The 23,432-nt window shown below is 42.7% G+C and overlaps 2 protein-coding genes across 2 annotated transcripts; one reads left to right on the plus strand and one right to left on the minus strand.

Annotated features, from left to right (window-relative positions):
* The first annotated feature begins 7,512 nt into the window (after positions 1-7,512).
* On the plus strand, positions 7,513-11,558 carry LOC136480798 (probable glycerol-3-phosphate acyltransferase 3). Its single transcript, XM_066478249.1, has 2 exons — positions 7,513-8,375; positions 10,424-11,558. The coding sequence occupies exons 1-2, from the start codon at positions 7,623-7,625 to the stop codon at positions 11,327-11,329; spliced, it is 1,659 nt and encodes a 552-aa protein (XP_066334346.1). The 5' UTR covers positions 7,513-7,622; the 3' UTR covers positions 11,330-11,558.
* Positions 11,559-13,128: 1,570 nt separating this feature from the next.
* Positions 13,129-20,784, minus strand: LOC136497647 (uncharacterized). Its single transcript, XM_066493523.1, has 10 exons — positions 20,595-20,784; positions 18,638-19,506; positions 17,446-17,575; positions 16,873-17,327; positions 16,665-16,745; positions 16,475-16,567; positions 15,077-15,235; positions 14,899-14,985; positions 14,654-14,725; positions 13,129-13,739 (listed from the first exon to the last, which is right to left on the minus strand). Exons 2-10 carry the CDS (start codon positions 19,412-19,414, stop codon positions 13,431-13,433), a joined length of 2,163 nt encoding a protein of 720 aa, XP_066349620.1. The 5' UTR covers positions 19,415-19,506; positions 20,595-20,784; the 3' UTR covers positions 13,129-13,430.
* Positions 20,785-23,432: the final 2,648 nt, after the last annotated feature.

Raw genomic sequence — 23,432 nt, forward strand, 5'->3', positions numbered from 1 at the left:
TCCGCCATTGGATGGTTGTGTTCATAGATGAAATCCTTCACATACCACTGCCTTGTGTTCTGATCCCATGCAATCACAAATTTAGCAGGGCATCCAACACGAGTAATATTCCGTGGCTTCCGCTTCTTAATCTCCCTCTTCAGCTCATTCTCTTCGCGGAAACCTTCACAACTGCAAACAAACTTTCGAAGGGTCCTCTCATTGTGGCCGTTGCCCCACTCACAATAGCTTTTCCTAACAGTAAATCATTTTCCCTTAGCATATTTGTTATAAAACAGATATCCTTCAGTTTCACTACCAAATATCTTCCTAACAATTTCATTGTACTCCAGCAAAGAATCAAGAACCGGCATTTCCTCCTGCATCAATAAAAAAACCGAGTACATTAGTATGCCACGACCAGATAGTTGCATCATTCTACAAGATATCTTATGTATAACAGATTCTTTGCCTACAGGTTCTTTGTCTATCCTTTCTAGAGACAATGCGGCATTTTGTCTGTCCTATATGTCCACCTGCAGGGATTGTTGTTTGCTCTCTTTTTTTAAAAAAAAGAAATTGTTATATGCTCTCTAGGGTGCACAGATGCTTGCTGCACCCTGCATGTGGATGACGGTGCACAAAAAAGATTACATGAGAAAACCTTATCTCAATTTAAAGTAAATAGTAGCGAGAAGTTATGATATAGGTAACAAAGAAACCAAGCTTCACTAAAAGATGATGATACACAAGTTATCACCATCTGATCAGGATTCATTCAATGAACATTACCACTAAAATTGATTGTATTGCAAGTCACTAACAGGGGAGCAATACTACAGCTCCAACTCACATTAAGAAGCACTGCAGAAAAAAGGTCAACTACAAAGTGCTTAGGCTTTAAATGTGTTGACAAATTTTGCACAATACTAGTTTTTCTCAAGATTGGATTATTGCTCCAAAGGAGGCAAGCCTACTCAAGTCAAGGTCAAGCATCAGGTTATTTTCTGAGCTAGGTTGTTAACCTTCCCGAGCAGTTTGGCATAAGGCACAAAAATCTTACATGTGAGCTACCATTCTGAACCTTGTTCAAGTTAAGATGAATAGGGCTCAGCTGCAATTTTTGTTACTTAGCAGATGGAACAACCAGAATCCTAATTGTCGTAACTCAATGTCAAATGAAGAACAGAACAAAGTGAACTGGCTCTGGGAATTTCTTCACAACCCAACTGTCCATTTGAACCAGAACATAGGAATTAGGACAATTCTTGCTTGCAAGCAATTAATTAAACAGCTAATGAGATACTGTAACTGTGACCGCTATCTATTCACTGACTTGACTCTAATTCAAGATAATACGTGCGGAAAAATGACACTAGCAACAACGCTAGCATTATAGTTTGATTGGCGCGATTGCTGTAGAACAAAATCGGAAATCAGTGGCGCTGCAGCCCGCTGCAACAAAAGAAGCACCGCCAGCAACTGCAGGGCGGCATTGGGGTAGAGACAGGATCAGGCCATCAGAGGGACTTACCCGCACGGTGTTGCGGCGGTGCTCACGGGCGGCACTGCAGGGAGCGCGAGGGGCAAGAGGGAAGCGGTCTGTAGAGGCGGAGGTGCCGCTCGTGTCAGGCGGCGGCGTCGGGGAGGAGGGAGGAGCGACGGCGCTAGGCACGAGCGAGGGTAGGCCGGCAACGTTTCCCTTCGCGTGGGTGCGTGGGCGGGCTGGGAGGTGGGCCAGCGGGGGTGGTGAGTTGGCTTTGCGAAATGACCATGATGCCCTTGAACGAATAAAATCAATAAAAATAGCTATTTTAGGTAGGCATCAGGAAGCGTCAGCAAGCGTTATGAAGCATTTCCAACCATTGTAAAGGGGCTCATAATATATATAGGTGACTGTCGAGATCAAGGTTGTCAAAATCGTAGGTTCTAAATTGAATCGGAAATCTTTAAGTAAGATGGTTATCATATAGTTGTAAACATAAAAATCATGAAAACGTAATACTAATTAGAATCATAGAATCATACCCCTTAGTTAAGGTCGCAAAGGCGTATGATCTCATATCAAATTCGCAGATTTTAGCAACTATGTCGGGATGGCCTTTTGTTTTAGTTGAACTTGGTTGTATGCACGCGTTAGCATGTGGTGTACCAAAATATCACTGTATGGACATAAAAAATATCACTGTATGGACATAAAAAATCACTGTATGGTTTAGATATAGCTTAATTTGCTCTGGGGTCATTCATTTCTCTCTTTATCATCAACCAAATTTGTACATACTGGATGCATCATGCATGTGCTTCAACATTACGTGTGTATTTTTTTTTCTTTTGCACAAGGAGCACAAAACATGTGCGGTGAGATTTGAGTTCTCATTCTAAAAGTGTCTGTTTGTTTTTCGAAACATCGTCAATATAGATCTTAAAATTATTAGAGTTGTCATAGAGATTTAATTGCAGTGGCATCACAACAATTGGCACAGACAATGACAGGTTTTTTCTTTTTTTGCCAGGCACATGTGGATGGCGTTTTAATCTTAGGAAAGATAGTGATTAGAGTGGCATGTTCTTATTTTTTATAGGTTGTGTGCTTATATGTTGTGGATTAATAAAATCCTTCCTTTCAAAGGTAGTCATTTATTGTGAATTAGAATATCACCTACTATTTAAAGTATAATTGACCAAAAATATGAGTATATCTACAGTTGGAGTCCCGAAGCAAGCCAGCCACTACTGCAGATTCATGCCTAACTGAAGGAAGAGGACAATCGGTAGTAGAGTTAAAAAAGAAAGGTACTTTAGGGGGTTGATTGGTTGGCTGCATATGCCTCAGCCAGGCTTGTACTGCTTTCTGGGCCTTGCTCGAGGGATGCAAAAGAGGCTTCTTAGCCTGGCTACGTAGATACACAGATTTTGAGGGCGCGTTTGCGCACCTGGACCAGCACGGCCTAGTCAGCCCAAATAGACCAGGCGTGGGCAGGTCTACCCCAACTGCTGCAACGTAGCTTGTTTGTGCACCTGTACCGATTCAGCCCGGCCCAGGCGAGCTGGTGTTTGTGACCCAATACTTAGCCGGGCTCAAACGCCAACCGCCACCAACTGCCGAGCACAGATTGTGTTTGCCAGCTGCTGTGCTCGGCCTGGCCCAAAGAGAAGGAAGAACAGCATGATCAATAGAGAAGCAAACACTTTGAATGAAAATGTACAAAAGACATAGGCCTCAGACTAATTCCATTTAATCAACACATACATTGCCAGCTACATTGCATAATCAAAGAAGCAAATTAAGAACAGTAGCAGAATTAAGTAGTTTGGCAAGCCGAGAAGGGCAACAAGTTAACAGAAAAGAGAGTACATGAATCAAAATGGCATGTAGCCAGCTAATGCAGTCATCCTATTGTGTCATCATCGGCCTAATTAAAACAACAGCTGTGGCACATGAACAGCTTGAGTGACAGACCAACTACAACCATAAACAAGATCAAGATGACAACATTTTTGCAACAGCCTTGCAGCCTAGGTGAATGAGGATAGATTTCAGAACCTTGAGCTGTCAACAGTTCATGGGATGCTGATGCATCCCCATGAGGGGCATCAATTGGTAACAGCAAGGGTTCTTGAGGTACCCTTGCATTAAAATCTCTAAGAGTATCATCATAGTTGTTGTACTTCTGATAGATAGCCCCTTCTTCCCTAAGCACTTGCTTAGCACACTTATAACATGTAAAATAAATCCCAGGTTTCTTTCCTTCAAAGACCACATAGCAAGGAGGCATTCTCTGAAACCAACCAAATGTAGAACATGTAAGTGGTCTGAATGACATGCCTCAGTCGACCATTCAGTTTGAATGATGGTGAACATCATCGGCTACTTGATAAAAAAATTAGCCTCAGCTTAGTAGTTTGGTGGTTTTTTTCCTTGTTTAGTCATTGGTGGCTACCAAGAATTGTAAGAACCAAATAAAGAGGCAAATAAACAACAGTTGCACTCACTGTCATACAGACCTTTTGATCAGTTGCACTCGTCGCCATCAGCCATCACAAGAGGATGTTGTTGCTATGGAGTACAACTAAGCATAAGTGTAGAATGGAAGGATAGGCAAATAAAGAACAAATCACAACAACAAAACCATCAAAACAAGAATAAGGTAGCCACCTCATGTTTGTTTTATGCATCATAGGCCTTTAAATCCCACAGTTACCACCAGGGCATAAACAACACAAATAGACAACTAGTTATCAAATAAAAAGTAGCCAACAGAGGCTACAAATAAGTTTCTTACAATACCAAGTTCAGCCCAACAGCCAAGGGCTCAAATGTTCCCAAATCCTTGCCTATTGTTAGCCACCCTCCTAGGCAAACTACACCATCAAGGTCAGATGTCAAAAGAACAAGCAGACTGCACAAAAGCTCCTGTTGTCAAAAGAAGAGAGAGTGGGTGAGGGGGGTGGAGGAACTATACATCTCTACAGTCAACCCCCTCCTAGCCTTCTAGCCCTTCATGTGTAGTGGAACTACACATAGTAGTTTTTGGCCAGGAAGGTCCTAAGCCAAAGGGCTCTGTGGGCATCACTCATGTTCACAAAGCCCCTGCCTTGGGCCTTGTTGTCCAGGAGGAAGGTGTAGGCAACAATAAGTGCCTTCTCACTGAAGCCAGGCATCTCCATCACAGCAAGGTACAGATTGGCATCAACATGGGCAGGTCTAGTCTCCCTAAGAGCATTGGCCACATTGTTCACAACATCTGACATGTTAGTCAACATGAGCATCTCCTCCTCACAGAAGTTCCCTCTCTTCCTCTTTGGGCCAGCAGTTGAGGAGGTAGGAAGCAGTTCAGTGGCCTTGCTATCCCCTCCCTGTTCACTGGGAACTGTGGTGTGGGTCAAAGGAGGACCATCAGCCTTGGCACCAACACTGTCAGCCTGGTTCTGCCCTAAGGCTTCACCAGACCCAAGTGCAAACTTGCCTGTGGCCATGGCATTAGCAAAGATAGCCTCCATCTCAGTGTAGAACCTAATAGGGCAGTTAAGAAACTCTGCATCTTTAGGATGGTCCTGTAGGGTTGGGCAAATGTAGTTTAAGAAAGGCAAATGTAGGTAGTCAAGGCAAAGACGAGATCAAATTGCTACCTTGCAGTGGCCAAGGTAGTGCTCTTGCTCAAGCATGATAGCATGAGCCTGGTCATCCCAAAGAGCACCACTAAGGTCCTTCAGCTTGCTCACCCTAGCCCATTTCTGCCTCCACTTCCTCGAGTGGTTGTACACTTGAGTTGGGCTAACAACCTCCCCACAGAACAGCTTGAGGGCTTTGGCCACATAATTCACATCTTTGTCCTTAAAAACCTTGTCAGGCCTGCTACCATCACTAACAAGGGTAGCCATCCTCCTTAGCACAAAGCTAGAGGTGGTGTTGGTCCACCTCATTGCCCTCACAGCCCCATTCCCAGCCACAGGAGCAGCAACATCAACAGGGTTTGCTGCACCTGGAGTTGTATATCATTCTCAGTGTTCTGTCTGTGCTGTTCATTTTCATCCCTAATCAGGGCCAGTGCTATAGGATCAGGTAGTGGGGTTTCAGGTTCAGGGGTTTTCCTTTTCAGCCTAGTGGATACAAAGGAAACCATAACAACAGTCAAAGATAGCTGCCTTCCTGCACATCATGTCACAGCTCAAAGACAGATCCATCTACAAGCATGTAAAAATATAACATGATTTCAGCTTAATGTACCCTGCTAGGCATCAACATGAAAGTGAAATGAATGCATATAAACAAAAGCACGGCTGCATCTTGTATGTGATGCCTCCTAGTGCTAAATTTGGACAACATCATCGACCAATGATAGAACAAAAAACTCAGAGCAATAGTAATCAGAAACAGATCAACATCCCTAACAGATCAAGAACAGCAAGGTACAAGTAACACTAACAACTGCATCAAACAGTTATGAACAGCAAGGTACAATACTAATCTGAAACAGATCAACAACCCTAACAGATCACGATCCCAACAGATCAAGAACAACAAGGTACAAGTAACCCTAATAGGAGCATGAAGCAGTTATAACAAGTATGAAACCCTAACAGATCATAAACAACAACGAACAAGAAACCCTAAGAACTTCAAGAAGCACCACAAAAAAGAAGATTGGGGGTCGATTTCACCTTGGCTCGGGGTCCAAACAACGGAGAGGAGGCAGATCTGGAAGTAGAGGATGCAGATCAGAAAGAAGACGAAGCAGATGCGGACGGAGAAGAAGAGGAACACCGCCGCCACGGAGTCCCAGCAGCAGCCGGAGCGGGGACGCGACGAAGAACCTCGGCGTCGGTGACCGAACCCACAACCAGCCGGAGGTCGCCGCCGCCGCCACGCACCACCACTCACCGCCAGTCTCTCACGAGGGAGGTGGAAGAGCAAGCACCGAGTGGAAGAAGGAGAGAGTGGAGAGTGGGAACCCGTATATAAAGGCCGGCGAAATCGCCGCCATTTCGCTTCGCGTGCGGCGGCTAGAGCGAGAGCGGGGAGCGGGGACGCGCGCGAAGAAGTTTCCCCTTCCCGCTAGAGCCCGCACGAGCCACCCCGCCGCCGCCCAAAATTGCCTGCGTGCGCCGCCACGAGCTCAGCTCCAAAGAAACGAGGGTTTTGGTCATTTCCAGAGGGCCAGGCAGAGAGGGCGTTTTTGGCTCTGGGAAGCCAGGCTCGCTCGCGGGCCACAACCACAAACATGGCAAGTTGCAGCCCACGGGCGCAGCCGGGCCTCCGGGCCAGGGTCGCAAACGCGCCCTGAGTGTTTCTGGGGAGCCAGGCTCGATGGATGCTTGTGATTACCCAGCTGATGATGTAGTGTATGCGTAGTAAATATCAAGTGATATTAATGTGTTTTAAATAAGTTTAAGACATAATAAGATAAAATAAGAGCTTTAAGAGTGTGTTTGTACTAAAAAATCATAGTCATAATCTTGTATTATTATTTTTCTCATGCAACATTCTTCATACACGCAATCAAATAACATCTCTTGTCAACCAGGCTGAATAGGTGCACAAAACACGACGGTGTTGCATACGCTCAGCCTGTTGGCTCTCACATACGAGGTAGCCTCTACTCGTACGTGAACCAATCACCTCCTAGACTGTTGGTAGCAGGAGTCTACCCATCCAAATAGCCCAACAAATTTTTAGCTAGTTATGTTTAGCCGGAGTTAACAATTTGCTCTAGCAATTACCACATGATATATATTCTTTCTTTTGTCAAGTTGCAAAATCCGTCCATGCACACTGTGGCCATAATGTCTCAAATGTCATGCACTAGCTATTTATTTTGGGATTGAAAGAAGCTCACATATATTAAATTATGCGACACCACCCGGCCATCGACGGAAGGTACTTGAACACTGCACGTCTTTCTTTTGGTTCGCGTTTCAGTTTCTTCAAAGCTTAGGCAGCATAGTCTCCAGCTTGCATTTATTCAATGAGAGACAAATACTGACCATGGATGTATATATATACATATATGCAGATGCCTGCCATTGCCGCCTAGCTCCACCGATCCACTGCTCCATCGCGCAGCACAACGCCTGCCAAACCTGCAGCCATTGTCGCGCGCGATCGAGCTACTAGCTACCTAGTCCCTGACCCTGCAGCCATGTCCAAGGCCTTCGCCAAGTCCCTCTCCCAGCTCAACAAGGCCCTCATCAGGAGGCTCAACGCCCTCGTCATCAACCAGGCGCAGCCTGCGCCGGCGAGGCCGTCGCCGGATGGTGGGCGCGTGGCGACGCCGCCGCAGCTGGACCTGGTGGACGCGCTCCCGCCGCCGTCGTCCGCGGCGGGCGGCGTCGCCGTGTGCAAGGTGGAGGGCGGCCTACTCAGGTCCTCCTCCGCCTTCCCTTACTTCATGCTCGTGGCCCTGGAGGGCGGCGGGTTCGTCAGGGCGCTGCTCCTGCTGCTGCTCTACCCCGCCCTGCGCCTGCTCGGCCACGACACGGCGGTCAGGGCCATGGCCGTCGTCACCTTCCTCGGGCTCCGGAAGGACGCGTTCCGTGCTGGCGGGGCCGCGCTGCCCAAGTTGCTCCTGGAGGACGTGAGCGCCGAGGTGTTCGACGCGGCGGTGGCGCCGCCCCGCCGGCGGTGCGTGTGCGTCAGCGTCATGCCGCGGGCCATGGTGCTGCCGTTCCTGGTCCAGTACCTCGGCGTCGACGCCGTCGTCGCGCCCGAGATGAGGGAGTTCAGGGGGTACTACCTGGGCGTCATGGAGGACGAGAGCGAGTTGCTGCGTGAGCTGGACGTCGGGAAGGTGATCGCCGGAGACAAGGCCGGCGGCGGCAGTGCCGACGACGTCGTCGTCGGCGTTGCTGGACTCGGGTCCTCGTTCGCCCAGGTGTTCCAAAAGCATTGCAAGGTTTGTACGTCCCAGTTTAGTATTCCAAAAAACAGAGGGTGTCCCATAAACTCTGCGGTAACTACCTACTGCAGTCACCTTCTCAAGACTGCATTAACATGCATCAAATTATATCGATTTGACACATGAAAATGACAATATAACAATAGACTCATATATGGTAATCGAAAGATATACAAATAGATTGATATTTGGAAGAAGTCAATTTATTTTAAGTTTGACTATTTTTATAAAAAAACAACATCGACATTTCTATATCAAATAGATTTATTATAAAAATATATGTTTTAAGTAATCTAATGATATTTATTTGGTATCATGAATATTAGTATTTTTTATATATTAAGTCATGACTCCCTAAAATGCAAGCCGTGCACTTATTCTGGCCTGAAGGAAGCACTTGTCACACATATTACCCAAATAAAATGTCCCGATTGTATCAAAGTATATCTGTGATGCAGAGATAGATGTAAATGTAGGTTCGGTTGGTCACTTTCGAAACTGTTATTATTTCGCCACAGATAGAAAAGAAATTAAAGAAAGAAAGAAAAACAGGGATATCTATGGTCAGTGTCTTGGTGATTGCTGGCTGCTGCATGACCAGACGGGCTGATAACGTAACCTAACACGTAGCACGTGTAACAGTGTCAAGAAAAGGAACTCGTCACCATTTATAAATTGATCTTCGGTAGACGTCCAACTCGTCTCATTAAACCATGATCGTGCCATATAATAGTGTTCTCGTGTACCCCCGGCATTGGAACATGCATGCATATGGAAACAACATCAAGGGTCATTAGTATCAACTTTATTATATGACATAGATTTTCTTAAGTTACAGTTCGGCTGATGGTTTCTGTGGCTGAGATAAGCCGGCTGATGTTGTTTTGTCGTGAGAGAAAAACACTGTATCATAGCTGATAAACTGGATTGATAAGTTCAAGCGAACCAGGCTTATAAATTTCATCGGGGCAGTGGACTCTAACAAACCCCTCTAGATCCACCACTAATACATTTATATACTTTGTTCATGTTATATATACTTTGTAGTTTGTATGCCTAGGGCCTGTTTGTTCCGGTGGCAAAGCTTTTGTCACGCACTTTTAGCCTATTTTTTTTTGGCAAATGGAGCCAAACACCTGAGCTAAAGTGAGCAAAAAAGGGTGGCTAAAGTTTAGTCCATTTGCGCCTCAAGAGATGCAAAACTAGGCTAAAACTTCTTAGGGTGCATGCTGGACGCCCAATACCCCCACCGACCCACCTGCGCCCTCTCTTTCTTAATTAAATGAGCGGCAAATCAGTCAATTTACAACGAAGGACTAAATTTTTTCCATAGATCCAAACACCCTATGTAGGACTAAAGTTTAGCAACAAAAGTTTTGCCATGGCAAATAGAAACAAACAGGGTCATAGTCGTTGTATAAGCACACACGCACGCACACTCACTCCTCAATCCCTACGAATACACGTGCTAGACGGGTCAGGACTTTGAATTGTTTTGAAGATTGTCATGCTCTAAATGTCACCAAAATATACTATGAGCTGTGCTATGAACAATTAGACTGGCACCAAACTATGAACTGTATTATGACTGTTTTTGAGCAGGCCGTCTGCACCATCTTTGATAAAACTTGAAGTAATGAGAGTAAAATTAGGCCCAACACTGGAACGTGCTTGAGTGCTCTGTTTGACTGCTCATCGTATGATGACTTGAACGAAATGAGAGTAGATTTGGTGAGACATTTGGGCATGAATTGCTCAAGCATGGTTAAGAAGGCCAGCACTACATGTATACCTACTAGCTACTCCTTGAAAATATTATTTTTATAATATACTATATTGATATACCTTAGCTAGATAGTAGCACCACCAATTGAAACTTGGCTTCACCTCAACTAAGTGCAAAACACACACGCACGCACACAGGATAAAACATGCAAAGTGCTTCACCTTATGCTCAATCAATTCCTTATGAAATGTGCTTGATTCCATTTGAAACCTTATGATCAATTCCTTCGTGGCATTGATGTACGTGGCGGATGATGCAGGAGGTATACGTGCCGACCGAGTCGGCACGGCGGCGATGGCACGCGCTCCCGCGGCGGCGCTACCCGAAGCCCCTCATCCTCCACGACGGCCGGATCGCCTTCCGTCCGACGCCTGCCGCGACGCTCGCCATGTTCATGTGGGTGCCACTGGGCGCGGCCCTCGCCGTCGTCCGCAGCGCCACCTTCCTCGTCCTCCCGTTCTCGCTCTCCGTGCCCCTCCTCGCCGCCCTCGGCATGCACAGTCGCCTCATCGCCAACCCCTCCTCGGCGTCCAAGAACCTCTTCGCCTGCAACCACCGCTCCCTGCTCGACCCGCTCTACGTCGCCGCGGCCGCGAGGCGCGCGGACCTCGCCGCCGCTACCTACAGCATCAGCCGCCTCTCGGAGGTCCTGTCGCCGATCCCCACGTTCCGCCTCACCCGGGACCGCGCGGCGGACCGCGCCGCCATGCACGCGAAGCTGCAGTCGCGCGGCCCCGGCGGCGGCGGGCTGGTCGTCTGCCCCGAGGGCACCACCTGCCGCGAGCCGTACCTGCTGCGGTTCAGCCCGCTGTTCGCCGAGCTCGGCCACGACGTGGCGCCCGTGGCGCTGCACTCGTCGATGGGCATGTTCCACGGCACGACGGCGGGGGGGTGGAAGGCGCTGGACCCACTGTTCCTGCTCATGAACCCCGTGCCGGCATACATCGTGCAGTTCTTGGACACCCTCAAGTGCGGCGGCGACGGCCCGGAGGCGGCGCGCGCCGCGGCGAACGAGCTGCAGCGGCGGATCGCGGAGGCGCTGGGGTACACGTGCACGGGGCTGACGAGGAAGGACAAGTACCTCATGCTCGCCGGCAACGAAGGCCTCGTCGACGTCAACCACGGCGGCAGCGCCAAGAAGAAATCTCCTACTTGTGCTACCTAGTTCTGAATTTCCATTGAACGCTTCACCGCTTCAGTGAAGGATAACAAAAGGATAAAATCAAAGTTTTTTTTTTGTGTGTGTGTTCATTTTATTTTATTAACAGTTTTATAGATATATGATTTGTGTTATACTCCTACTTAATTATTGTAAGGTAGTGTGCTGAAGTCGTCGCCTGAGTGTAAATTTTGAAAGATGTATTTTGAATTCATAAATTAAAGAGGTGAGTTTGATCGAGTGGTTATACATGCAATTCAGCGCCACTCTTTTTTCATTATTTATTTATTATATTATTAGGTCAAACTAAGATTTCCTTTTGAATTCCTCTGTAGGCCTAATAACTCTATACTCATCCAACTCAGCGCCACTCTTTTTCTTCCTCATTATTTAGTCATTAGGTGCAAATTAGCTTTTCCTTTTTGAATTCCTCTGTAGGCCCGCCTAACCCGAATTCGCAATTACACCTCACCTGTGTCACTGTAGACGCTGCATTCCATTCCATCCCATTCAATTCCGTTTAAGATACGCAATGTCTTTGTTATATATATATATATATATATATATATATATATATATATATATATATATATATATATATATATATATATATATATATATATATATGGAGAGGCTATTCAGTAGCCGGCTACAGAATAAGTTATTCTGTAGCCACCTCCATTTACTATAATTTTATATACTAATTTACCATAATATAAATACATATTTACGATAGTTGGGTTAGGTTACTATAACACATGGGGATATTTACCATAACGTTATATTAAACCACTTAGTAAGGAGTTACTATAATCTCGTAAAATAACATAGTAATTATCGTAACTCAAAGTGGCTACAGAATAAGTTATTCTGTAGCCAGCTACAGGATAGTAGTTCTCTCTCTCTCTCTCTCTCTCTCTATATATATATATATATATATATACAGTAGCCAGCTACAACATAATTTATTCTATAGAGCTACAACATAATTTATTCTGTAGCCACCCACCTCTATTTATGATAAATTTATATACTAATTTACGATAATATCAATACATATTTATGATAGTTGGATTACTATAACACATGGGTATATTTACCATAACGTTATAGTAAACCTCACTTAGTAAAGAGTTACTATAATCTCGTAAATTAACATAGTAATTATCGTAACTCAAAATGGCTACGCGCGCGCGTATGTGTGTCTATATATATATATATATATATATATATATATATATATATATATATATATATATATATATATATATATAGACACATACACGCGCGCGTGCAATGTCTTTTGTTGTGATGGCTACAAAGATTCACTAGACATATAGACACGCGCGCGCGCGCGCAATGTCTTTTGTTGTGATGGCTACAAAGATCCATTAGACATTTGGGACCTGACCAAGAACGGACTCGCTGTGCTGACCACATTACTGGTAGTGCCAGGAGGGGCTCCTCGACTCCTTGTTGCAACCTGATGTTTGCTGTAGGCAGTTTATATCTTAATACTATATATAATCCCAGCCAGCAACGCCTAACCACCACCCATTTCTGACCTATTTAAATGCCGTCACTGGCACGGCCTGATAAAGCCCGGCAATTGACGACGGCGGCTTCATGACCATGACGCTGCAAAAAAAAAAAAAAAAAAATCGAACTACTTTTCCTGTGTCCTGGTCATCAGTTTGCTGATTCTGAATTCTGATACCAGTGTCATTTCAGCACAACAGCGCAGCATCTACTGAGACTAGGATAGTGCAGCTCATGCTAAATCACCTACAGTTTATGCACATATCTTTACATATCTATGCATTTTGCATTTCGATTATATCTTTTTTCGCAAGCAAGTTCCCAGGGCCAGGACGATACATTAATTAACATCCGCCAACACTCTTTCCATGATGAACCAGGACTTACAATGGCCATTAACATCAGCCAACACTCGTTCCATGATGAACCAGGATTTACAATGGCCCCTCGTTACGAACCATTAAGTCGGGGGCCGATTTTTCCGAGTTGTATTTCCTTAACCAAAACGCTTATTCTGTTTCTTTTTCTTTTCTTTTTTTTTTTTGTCTACCCCGGGTACCTGCTTTGCTTACCACTGTTTCTTCCCCTTCTTCTTTTTCCTACTACTACTGCTACTGCTACTCTTCGCATTGCTTCCGCTACCAGGAGAAGTCGGGTCACCTTGTGCCCCGAATGCAGTTTCAAACATTCCAGAGTTGACTGCATTCTGGAACCACTCGAAGAACTCTTCCTCGTTGAGTCCTCCATCCATGTTTACACCACTTGGGGCCTTACCACCCCTCTGTGCTGAGGTACTCCCCTTGCCACTACTCTGCTTTGCCATGTTGGCATTGACATGAAAGGTTGCCTTGTGAGTGTTCGCCGGGCATCTCATTCCCTGGAAAAACAGAAATTCAAATATCAAATCACGCATTCATTACTTCTTTGCCTGCTTTCATGTTCTACAAAAGAGAAACTTCTGTTTGCAAACAAAGCAGAGCCAGAGTTTTTACACCTCTGCATGTATTTGTAGATCATTCCATTTGGCACCTTGGATTTAAGAAACCATATATATACTTGCTGCAACTACAACTAGAAATATCTAAACTTTGTTGGCGAAATTTAACCTTGTGGTTTAGCTGGAAAATTAGTAATCACAGAAATGCTACAAGAATTTGTAGCCCAGTCAACTGATCTTGTATGCATTCTTTGCTTGTTTAGTTTTAAATAAATCATACATGTTTTTCATATTTTTTAGAGATCTATGGAAACTTCCAGATATATGCTTTATTAAAATATTTCTTTAGGTAACTTTATGTCCGGCCAATACAGATCACATGCTAAGGATAAGATGTGGCAATGCTGAACTCTATAGTGCCTTCTTGACTCAAGCTTTTACTGTGGACATCTAAGGTCTTCTATTGGCTACATATCCACAGTACTAAAAATTATACAAAATGAGAAGAAAAACAAATCACTAGCTACTCTCGTTAATAGTTACTGCTATTAGATGCATGGGTTATTCAAGGGTACAATGCCCCTGCACAGATCAAAGAGTATTACACATGGTACTCCATACGCAATACTCACTAACATGAAAGTACTCACAAGCTACTCGCTCCGTTTTTAAATAATATGACATTTATAACAAACTAATAGTTCATTTTTACCTAGCTAGCTTATCCTAAACGTCGTATATTTAAAAATGGGGGTAACAAAGTAAAAATGATGACCCTTCATGCAGAACAAGCAAATGTTTGTGCAAAAAAATAATGAACAGATCTGAATTTTTATTGAGAAAATCTGAATCACCTGACAGTTGAACCACTCAGTGACATCAAATATGTAGCTTTCTGCACAAACATATGCATGAGGTAAATCAAGCTGCAAAACAGAACAAATCATACCATGTCAGTCACAACTTTGTGATTCCTAGGTTTTATGTTTGATGCGTACAACTGCTCTAGAAGTGGTGCACAAATACATCATTTTATCTCCTGAAAAGAAGTTAAGTTCTTAAAAAGCAAGATCAAAGGTTCGAATAATTTTGCATTTACCTTCTGCAGCATGCCAAATAGAACAGGTTGAAAGGACTGTTCAACCCATCCATCGCCATCTTTAGCTTGATGGAACTCCTTGCAGTCCTGCAATGTAGAAAATACGTTAGTTAATTTAAGACATTTATTAGTAGCACAGTATTAGAAATCACCCATTTCACATGTCAAAAGAAAGCACCTGACACCACCTAGCTTGTGATTTAGCTCTTCCAGTATAAATCCAAAGATGAAAGTCGCCGCATTTTTTGCAAGCTATTCTTCTGGAAAGACCATAAGGACCTTCATCAACACCTTCTGAAGGGCTGAACCCATGTTGGAAAGTACTGTTTCTTCCATTCTAGAAGAATCAGAGAAATCATGCCAATCAGAAATGTAATGAACTAAAACCTTTCTAAGGATGAAATAATGCAACAAACAGGATGGTCCAATGATTGCCCATTAAACAGTAGAGTTTCCATGCAACATATAGCATAGTAGCTAATAATGCAAGTAAAAAAAAATCACCTTAGTCTATAGATAATGTCTTTTGATGTCAGAATTCTTATATTAGGTGTCCTTCAGTGAACGAACCTTATAACACCACATGAACTTTTTGTATTTTTATAAAGTTTGATAAAATCACTTTAACTGCCAAAAGTATGAGTGCAAAACTAAAACTAGATGAAGCCCCATACAGTATAATTGTCTCGTTTGCAAATGATGTATCAAGTTATTAGCATTTCGATTTCCAAATCATACAATGCATGTGAGACAAACAGCAGTCTAATAGCAGGAATGCAGGATTTATCTAGACTTCTTTCGCCATCCTAATCAATCTTTGTGAAATTTTAACTAATTTTCAACAGCACTTAACAAATAAGCACAATGCAGTAAACAAAAATGGACCCTTGATATGTCGGATAAAACTATTCCAGCAAAACTTTCCTAAAAGATACACTGAACAAGCTGTTCCCAACTTGCCATTGAAACCAAGAACAGTCTAAAGGGGTGTTTGAGGACACCTAGAAGTAATAATGTTTTCCTCTAACAAACAAACCCACTACCACACGGAACTGAAAACACTAGAGTGATAAACTATGTAATTCCTGGATGAATTGAACTTTAGTGGCTGTCAATGAACATTTATGGGTCATGTTTTCGAAATTATAAGTAGTCCAGAGCTGATTGTGACCATATGTAAAGTTGAGTTGCACGTCCTCAAATGGCCAAAGCCCCAGATTAATATGGTTACGCCAGTAGGTGACTTCATTCACTGTAATCCTCTTCTGTGATACTTGGAAGAACAATGAGTTACAAACTTGCCCAGTGATATAATGTAAATCCATGCATGCACCTAAAAATGTAAACACTCCAAAACTAAACTAGTTCCAAACTTGTCCAAATTTGGATAATTTTTCAGTCCAGTGAAAGTAACCAGTTTCCCTACTACAGTCCCCACTCATCAAACTGTAACAGGTCAGCGGTAGTTGCAGGTAGCCTTAAGAATGCATGCTTGAACTACCTCAAAGTCAAGAATGGGAATATAGAGAAGTTTAACAAAGCATAAATGGCAAGCATAAAGGAAAATTAATAAGACCTTTTGAGAAACACTCTGCCTGAAGTAATTCAGGAGGTCCTCCCTCCTCAACTCATCATCATATGTCTTGCGTTTCAGTGAATCAAGAAGAATCTGTGCATTTAGTAGGAACCTCATGAATATACATGACCATAACAAAGATGCGTTGTGATTGGATCTATGATTAGCTTGACAAGGACTACACACAAACCTCATATGCATTTTGAAGCTTTTTAAATGCATCAGCAGCTTTATCATTGCCCATATTCTTATCGGGATGGACTAACATAGCCTGAAAAATCAGTAATCACTGTTAACAATTATTATTATCACGTCACAGCTTTGAAAAACATCAATTTAAACTGAAAGGTGACACGTGCAAAACAAAGCATATGCTTTAGTTCATCTTTTAGCATCACCTTTTTCTTGTATTCTCTCTTAAGAGATGATACATCTATGTTCTCATATCGACGGAAACCTAATGCTGAATAGTGGTCAGTGCAGTTCTGTAAACGAGCCACTTCATCTTCAGAGGTCAGCTCTTTCTCAGATCCACTTGTTGAAGGATCACCTGGACCTCGATCTGAAGCTGGAGCATATCTGGCTTGGGAGGCGCTATCTGCTGATGGCTGAAATTCTTCAAAGATATTGCCTGGTCTACCTGAGCTTTGCTCCGAGTTCCTTGAAGAACCATTGAATTTCTTATTGTCTACATTGTCCCTTAGGAACTGCACTAGAACATCACTAGAAAAGAAAGATAAGTTGAGGGCCAAAAGCAATCCGAGCCATCCGACGTAGCATCTCGCACAATACATCGAATATAAACAGGCAACAAGGAGAGCTATTCGTTCACGTTTCACGAAAAAGAAAACACCTGCATTTTGGAAACAAGGGATATCACCACTTAGTTATCAAGTAGTACTGCATTTACAAACTGTAAAATTTGAATAAAATACATCCCAAATAAATATGAGTAAGTTGCAGAATATGACCTCCAAGAATTATTACACAAGTTGTCGTCCAAAAACTTCCATAAAACCATAAGATTACCACTGCAAGAACTGAGATAAGCAGGATAGCAAAACCTAGACCTATGAAGGCAATCGCAGAAGCAGCAATCGCCTGAAAAAAGAGAGTAGCAAAGATGAAAAGAATGATAAAGCACAATGAGCATAGCAATTAATGATTTAAACAAGAAACAGCATGGCAAGAGCAAAAACAATTTAAAACAAAACCAGACATAATTCACCTAGCAAAGTAATCTGACAATGCAACTTTTTTACTGAAACCACATTTACTGATTTACAACCATGAGGCAAGAGAAGATTAATCACATAAGAGAATAATATAATAGGTAATAATTATATATTAACTGTTACCAGACTTTGATTTTCAGTTCACGCAAAGCATTTTGAATTATATTATCACTTATCATAATTGAGAAATCGGTAAAATTAGTAAACAAAATATGAATTGAGATGACATAAGATTGAGCACGTGAAATGCAGGATCATATGAACATTGTACTGTACATTTTGAATGTGAATGATACATGTTGCATACCAACTAAACTCATTTTTAGTATCTGGAGAGTAGTGACCATTGACCAAGATCATCCATAAAGTCTTCCTCTACCACAGATGCAGTATGATGTGTTGTTTATCACAACGGGAAACCTGAATTTCATTACTATGCTGTGTTTTTTTATCACAACGGGAAACCTGAATTTCATTACTAGTATGAGGTGCTGCAGCCAGTTAATCGAGAAACTGAAGTAATGAAATGTTGGCGAGCAGCAGATTGGCAATTCTAAGGTCTACATTTATTGTAAGCAGGCACATATCATCATGTTACAGAAAGCACAAAAATGTGAGGTCAAATGAAGGATACTAGAGCTAAAACTTCCATTAAACCATACAAAAGAAAACATCATGTAAGTGTTGCATGATAAACAGTTTCTTGCTCTAAAGGTCTTGCTAGCAAGATGCCATTACCGAAGTTGCTCACACATGTTAATTCACAAGCAAAATGGCATTTTCATTACTGAGGTTAATAAGCCCAATGTTATTTTGATCTGTATTGGGAAAAAAAAATTGTGAAAAATGAAATATCATAAATTAAGCTAGTACACATTGACATTATCAATAAATTTGAGCAGAAGCCTAAGGGATAGTTAAACCATACCATGAATGTGAGCATCTTTTTTATCCCAATCATTGAAAAAGTTGACAGCATGCTGCACCAAAGTACTGCTAGGATGGAGTTTGTCCCCCCCAACCGTAGCAAAGAATCAAAGCCCCTTAGATTGCAGTCTAGCCAAACCGTCAACAAGAGCAACATCAACCTTCCAGCATTAAGCATCCAAGCTCGAACTATAGGATAAAGTCGATAAACATACGCAATTTTGCTTAAGACATAGGCATGCCCTTTGTTCACAATAGCCATGTAAGCGTTGATTGTTGGCCTTCTTCTGTCGATAAATTTTTTACCTTCCTCAACTAGATATATCATGGAAGCTCTAATAATGGATGCAGCCATGCAAGCAATGCACCTAGTCTTCTCCAAAACATTTCCTGCCAATCCAGACGATGTTGTTTGCTCAATTGAAAAACTTCTACCAAAACCGCGCCTAGAGGGTTTCTTGCTACCTCTTCTATTTTTAGTGCCTCTTACCGAAAGCTCATTTTCTTCTGAACTGCTTATATCACAACTGGTATCCATTTGTTGCTTCTTTCCAAAGGATGATATGCCATTGTTTCTGCTGTTCCTTTTGCTGCTTCTTCCTTTCTTCTCACTGCTTCCTTCAGGACCCTTTGATCTGCCTTGAACATGTGAACTCGGATTTTCACTATCTGCAGCACCCCTTTCTCGTGTACTTAGTACATCACCATCAGTTGTATTTTGCCAGTTAGGTGAAGCATGATTGGGACCACTCTTGCTTTGATTTCCTTTTCGTGCCATGATTTCACTTGAAACTAGGATACTCAGAGTTTATATAGGTGTTAACACATGAGGGCTAATACATTATTCCGTTCCTTCAGCAAAATGAGTACCTATGGGCGCACCAAAACAGACCACAAAGATACATGAGAAAACAGGAAGGATGAAATGATTAATAAGAAGATAAAAGGAATACTTCTACAAAAAAGATGCTCACATTCAAGTGTGACATTTTTTAATGAGACTCAGAAACAATAAGTTCACTGGCTATATGTTAGTTGTTAGATATAACACAGCAACCTTGCCATGGTATGATAGAACTTTACCAGCCCAGGGTTCCTGTTACCGAGAAGGTTCCTGCTAGTGAGCAAAACTAGTGAAATCTTGCAAGTTTTAGAATCTGAATTTTAACTTCAAATTCAATATGGAATATGGTAAGAGAAGAAAAGAATGACTATCGTCTTTATATGTATGCAGGATTTGCTGATCAATCCGTTGATGTTGCTGAGCTAAAGGAATATTTTGCTGATCAACCATTATAAGCGTTCTCGTTACTTATCACATGCATGGCATCAACTAGCAGTACATGTTCAAAGTACTCTACTAATGTAAGGGGCAACTAGCTTTGGTGTCCTGGCGTTTTGTCGACTTGGACACTGAATGAAGCATCCACATTGCTCAGAGTGGAGTGAGCGGCACTGCATGCATTCATGTCTTATCTAGACACATACCCAACACCAAACACTGTGCCCAGCATTTTCTCTCTCAAGCCCTGGTACCACCTAAGCTGATGCGAACAGTCTCATATAGAGGCCAGGTCCAGGATTTCAGGTATTGCAGCTAGTTGCATTTCCATATAGGGAGTTAAGCCACCAGATAGGCATGCTCCTACAATGCAGCTCACATACTTATCCAATACTGTAACTGAATTTGAGTTAAGCTCTGATTCCCTGATGTTACAGAGCTCAGTAGAGCAGCTCTCAACCAGGGGCGGACCCAGTAAAGGACGGGTGTACACATGTACACCCAATAATTTTTTCAAAGAAAGAAAAAAATCGAAGTTTCTACGCATAATACATGCATACTACACTTGTGATTGAATCAGATCAGATCCGAACACGGATAGCTTAAGCTAGGGTTTGGGTGCTCGGTTTCAGGCACAGCAGGAACGGAAGAGAAGGGGTTAGGGATGGCAGCGTACCTGCCGGCCAAGGTCCCGAAGATGGAGACCTGGGAATCTGGCGGCCGTCGGCGGCGGCTGCGGCGGCGGGCAGCCGCCTAATCGTCGCCCTGAGAGACGGAGAGCACGCGCGAGGGGCACGGGAGAACCACGAGAAGAGAGAGCATGCGGCCGGGGGGGACGGGAGAACAAAAGGCTGGGGCGCCGGGCCACAGCTTTTAGCAGTGTGGTTTTCAGTTTTTTCACGTGTATAAAATGGTACTACGTCCGTCCAAAAAAAAAGTGATATTGTGTGATTCGAAATTGGTTCAAGAAAAAAAATGATGGTCTAAGTTTTAGGTACGTTTTTAGCTTACAAGAGAATCTACATGCGCAACAAATCTGGCCTTTAATTTCTTTAATCAAACACATCTGGCATTCCGCGCATGTTAATTAGGCAAGTAAAGCACGAGACATCCCTTTTTAAGGTAATAAAGTGCAACGAACCAAGGGTATTAGGGATGTTTCTCTTCTCCACTAATCTGTCTAAAAATCCTAAAACATCACTTTTTCTGGGACGGAGGGAGTTCACCATGTTCGGCCGATACAGTTTCAGCTGATTTCGACTGATTTCGGTTAATTCAATAGTGTTCTGTGAGAAAGAATAAGCTAAAACTGGATCAGCCGAACGCTTAACTTTTGACCTCTACTTTCTCCTCTATTAATGCAAGCATGGGAGGGCCCTTTGGGACACCTTCAACAGTGACTTACAGTCTGTTCGTTTCGGCTAGATTGGCTTATAAACCATGACTGAAAGTACTGCTGGCTGGTTTGGTGTGAGAGAAAAATATTGTTCAAGTCATAGATTATAAGCTAAATACGAGCAATCCAGCCGAAATGAACAGGTTGTTATGAGTTAACTCTAAACATATTTATTTTATATTTTAATAGGAAGGAGAAAAAATCATCTCTTAATCCTTAACTCTAAACATATTTATTTTATATTTTAATAGGAAGGAGAAAAAAAATCATCTCTTAATCATGTGTTAGTCTCATGCACACACTACAAGATCATACAAGGTTGACATATGGAGCTATTCATATTATAAATTATGTGCTAAAAGTTAATATCATTCAAACAAAAGTTATCTTAGAGCTAGCAACTCTCTCTCTGTATTGTTAATGGTATGCAAGCATGGAAAGGCTACTATAGGCACTTTAAAAAGAAGTTTTGGGGTAGTGCTATTGGAATAATATTCCTATAAGATTAAGATGCCATGAACATAGATTTGATCGCATAGTCCAAACCCGTCACGCTAGTGAGCTGAGCAAAACAAACATAGGAAAACCATTTTGAAAGAGTATAATGTTATAGATGTAGCTTCTAAATTTAGGGAGCTTTCACCTTAGAAATTTCAAAGAATGAAACCATAGCCAAATAGCTAGAGCAACTATGGACCTAGAGGAAACAAAAACTAGGCAATAGTTGAGGGATAGCTAGGAACATCTTGGACTGTGAATGGGAATGCATTAGGAACATCTTGGACTGTGAATGGAATACAACTTACCTTAGACAGTATCAAACCAACGTCGTAGAAAGAAACTAATTTCTACCTTAGACAACTCTAGGGACCGATAGAGAATACTAGTGACAAGCAGAGGATCGTAGTAGACTTCTTGTGGCAGAACCGTCCGGAATAGCATGTTTTCGGAGACGTTCGTTTTCCATCAGACCCTAAGCACCCTTGAAAACTGGCTACATTGGACGGTTTCGTCTAGCACACCCCAAGGGAGAACTCAAACAATCCACTTTTTCCCTCTAGGATCCAATAATGAGAACGAGTTTGTAATACTTAGTCTATTTCATACAAGAAGAGTTCTCAGAAATACATTATTACAATATCAAGTTCAGAGTGCGGAATTTAAACAACGGAATTAAAATAAACATCTAACGATAAGATACAAGGATCCGTCTATGCCCACCAGAAGAATCCTCCACACAACACCTACTCCTCAAGCTGCACCTGCAACAGAAGTAAATAAACCCTGAGTATACAATATACTCACAAGACTTACCCGACTAGTGGGAATAATTTCCCGGCTCCAAAGGATGTGATAGGCTTTATGATTTACGGGGTTTCCTTTTTGCGAAAAAGCATTACTAGTAGTGAATTCTTATGTATGTGTTTTATTAGCGGTCATGATTAGATCATTAGCTAACCATTCTAAGTAAGCATCTGTTCTACTTTTAAGTAAGAGTTGAGCAATCAGATCCATTTCACCATCTTTTATCTTTCAGTTCTTACTATGGTGCTAGATCGTAGACAAGTCGTACTGTATTATACGGCGATTTGCGAATCAATATAGCCCAGTTGGGTACCCCAAAATACACGTCCCGCTTATATCCCAGGCACAAGCAGGACCAACCCGCCACTCTCCTGTCAAGGGATCTAGGTCTCCATCCAAACTTGGACTCCAAACCTCCACACTTGAGTTCCGGACTCAGTGTGGTGCTTAGACCTCCACCATCTCCGCCTCCAATCAGTCGGTACAGAAAGAGTCGGAACCCAGGATAGGAGAGCAACGAGCATTTTCGCTCCCATAAGTAAGTATGTGCTTAGAATAATAAGTCTGTGACCTGACTAGAATCCAATGCAACGGTTGGTTCTTAACCAACACGGATAGAGAAAACAGTGTAACCAAGCTATGTCCCATTGACCGTGGGACACAACCAGTTACACCCACCAATACCCATACCATATCCCTGCCCGGTCTCCATTTCCTTTTACCATTTTATCATCAGAGTAATAATAATAATCACATATTGTGAGTAACGGCAGGTTACTCACATTACCGATAGCCTAAGCATAGCAGCTACTC

The sequence above is a fragment of the Miscanthus floridulus genome, chromosome 1 (assembly GCF_019320115.1).
Source record: "Miscanthus floridulus cultivar M001 chromosome 1, ASM1932011v1, whole genome shotgun sequence".
NCBI lineage: Eukaryota > Viridiplantae > Streptophyta > Magnoliopsida > Poales > Poaceae > Miscanthus > Miscanthus floridulus.

Bases quoted from the DNA above. Each gene is read 5' to 3' on its own strand.
- LOC136497647 (XM_066493523.1), bottom strand. From the start codon at position 19,414: ATGGCACGAAAAGGAAATCAAAGCAAGAGTGGTCCCAATCATGCTTCA. The intron at 17,576-18,637 runs GTATGGTTTAAC...CTCTTTTTTCAG, and splicing joins AAAAGATGCTCACATTCATG to GCGATTGCTGCTTCTGCGAT. The intron at 13,740-14,653 runs GTGATTCAGATT...CTGTTTTTCCAG, and splicing joins CTGAGTGGTTCAACTGTCAG to GGAATGAGATGCCCGGCGAA.
- LOC136480798 (XM_066478249.1), top strand. From the start codon at position 7,623: ATGTCCAAGGCCTTCGCCAAGTCCCTCTCCCAGCTCAACAAGGCCCTC. The intron at 8,376-10,423 runs GTTTGTACGTCC...CGGATGATGCAG, and splicing joins TGTTCCAAAAGCATTGCAAG to GAGGTATACGTGCCGACCGA.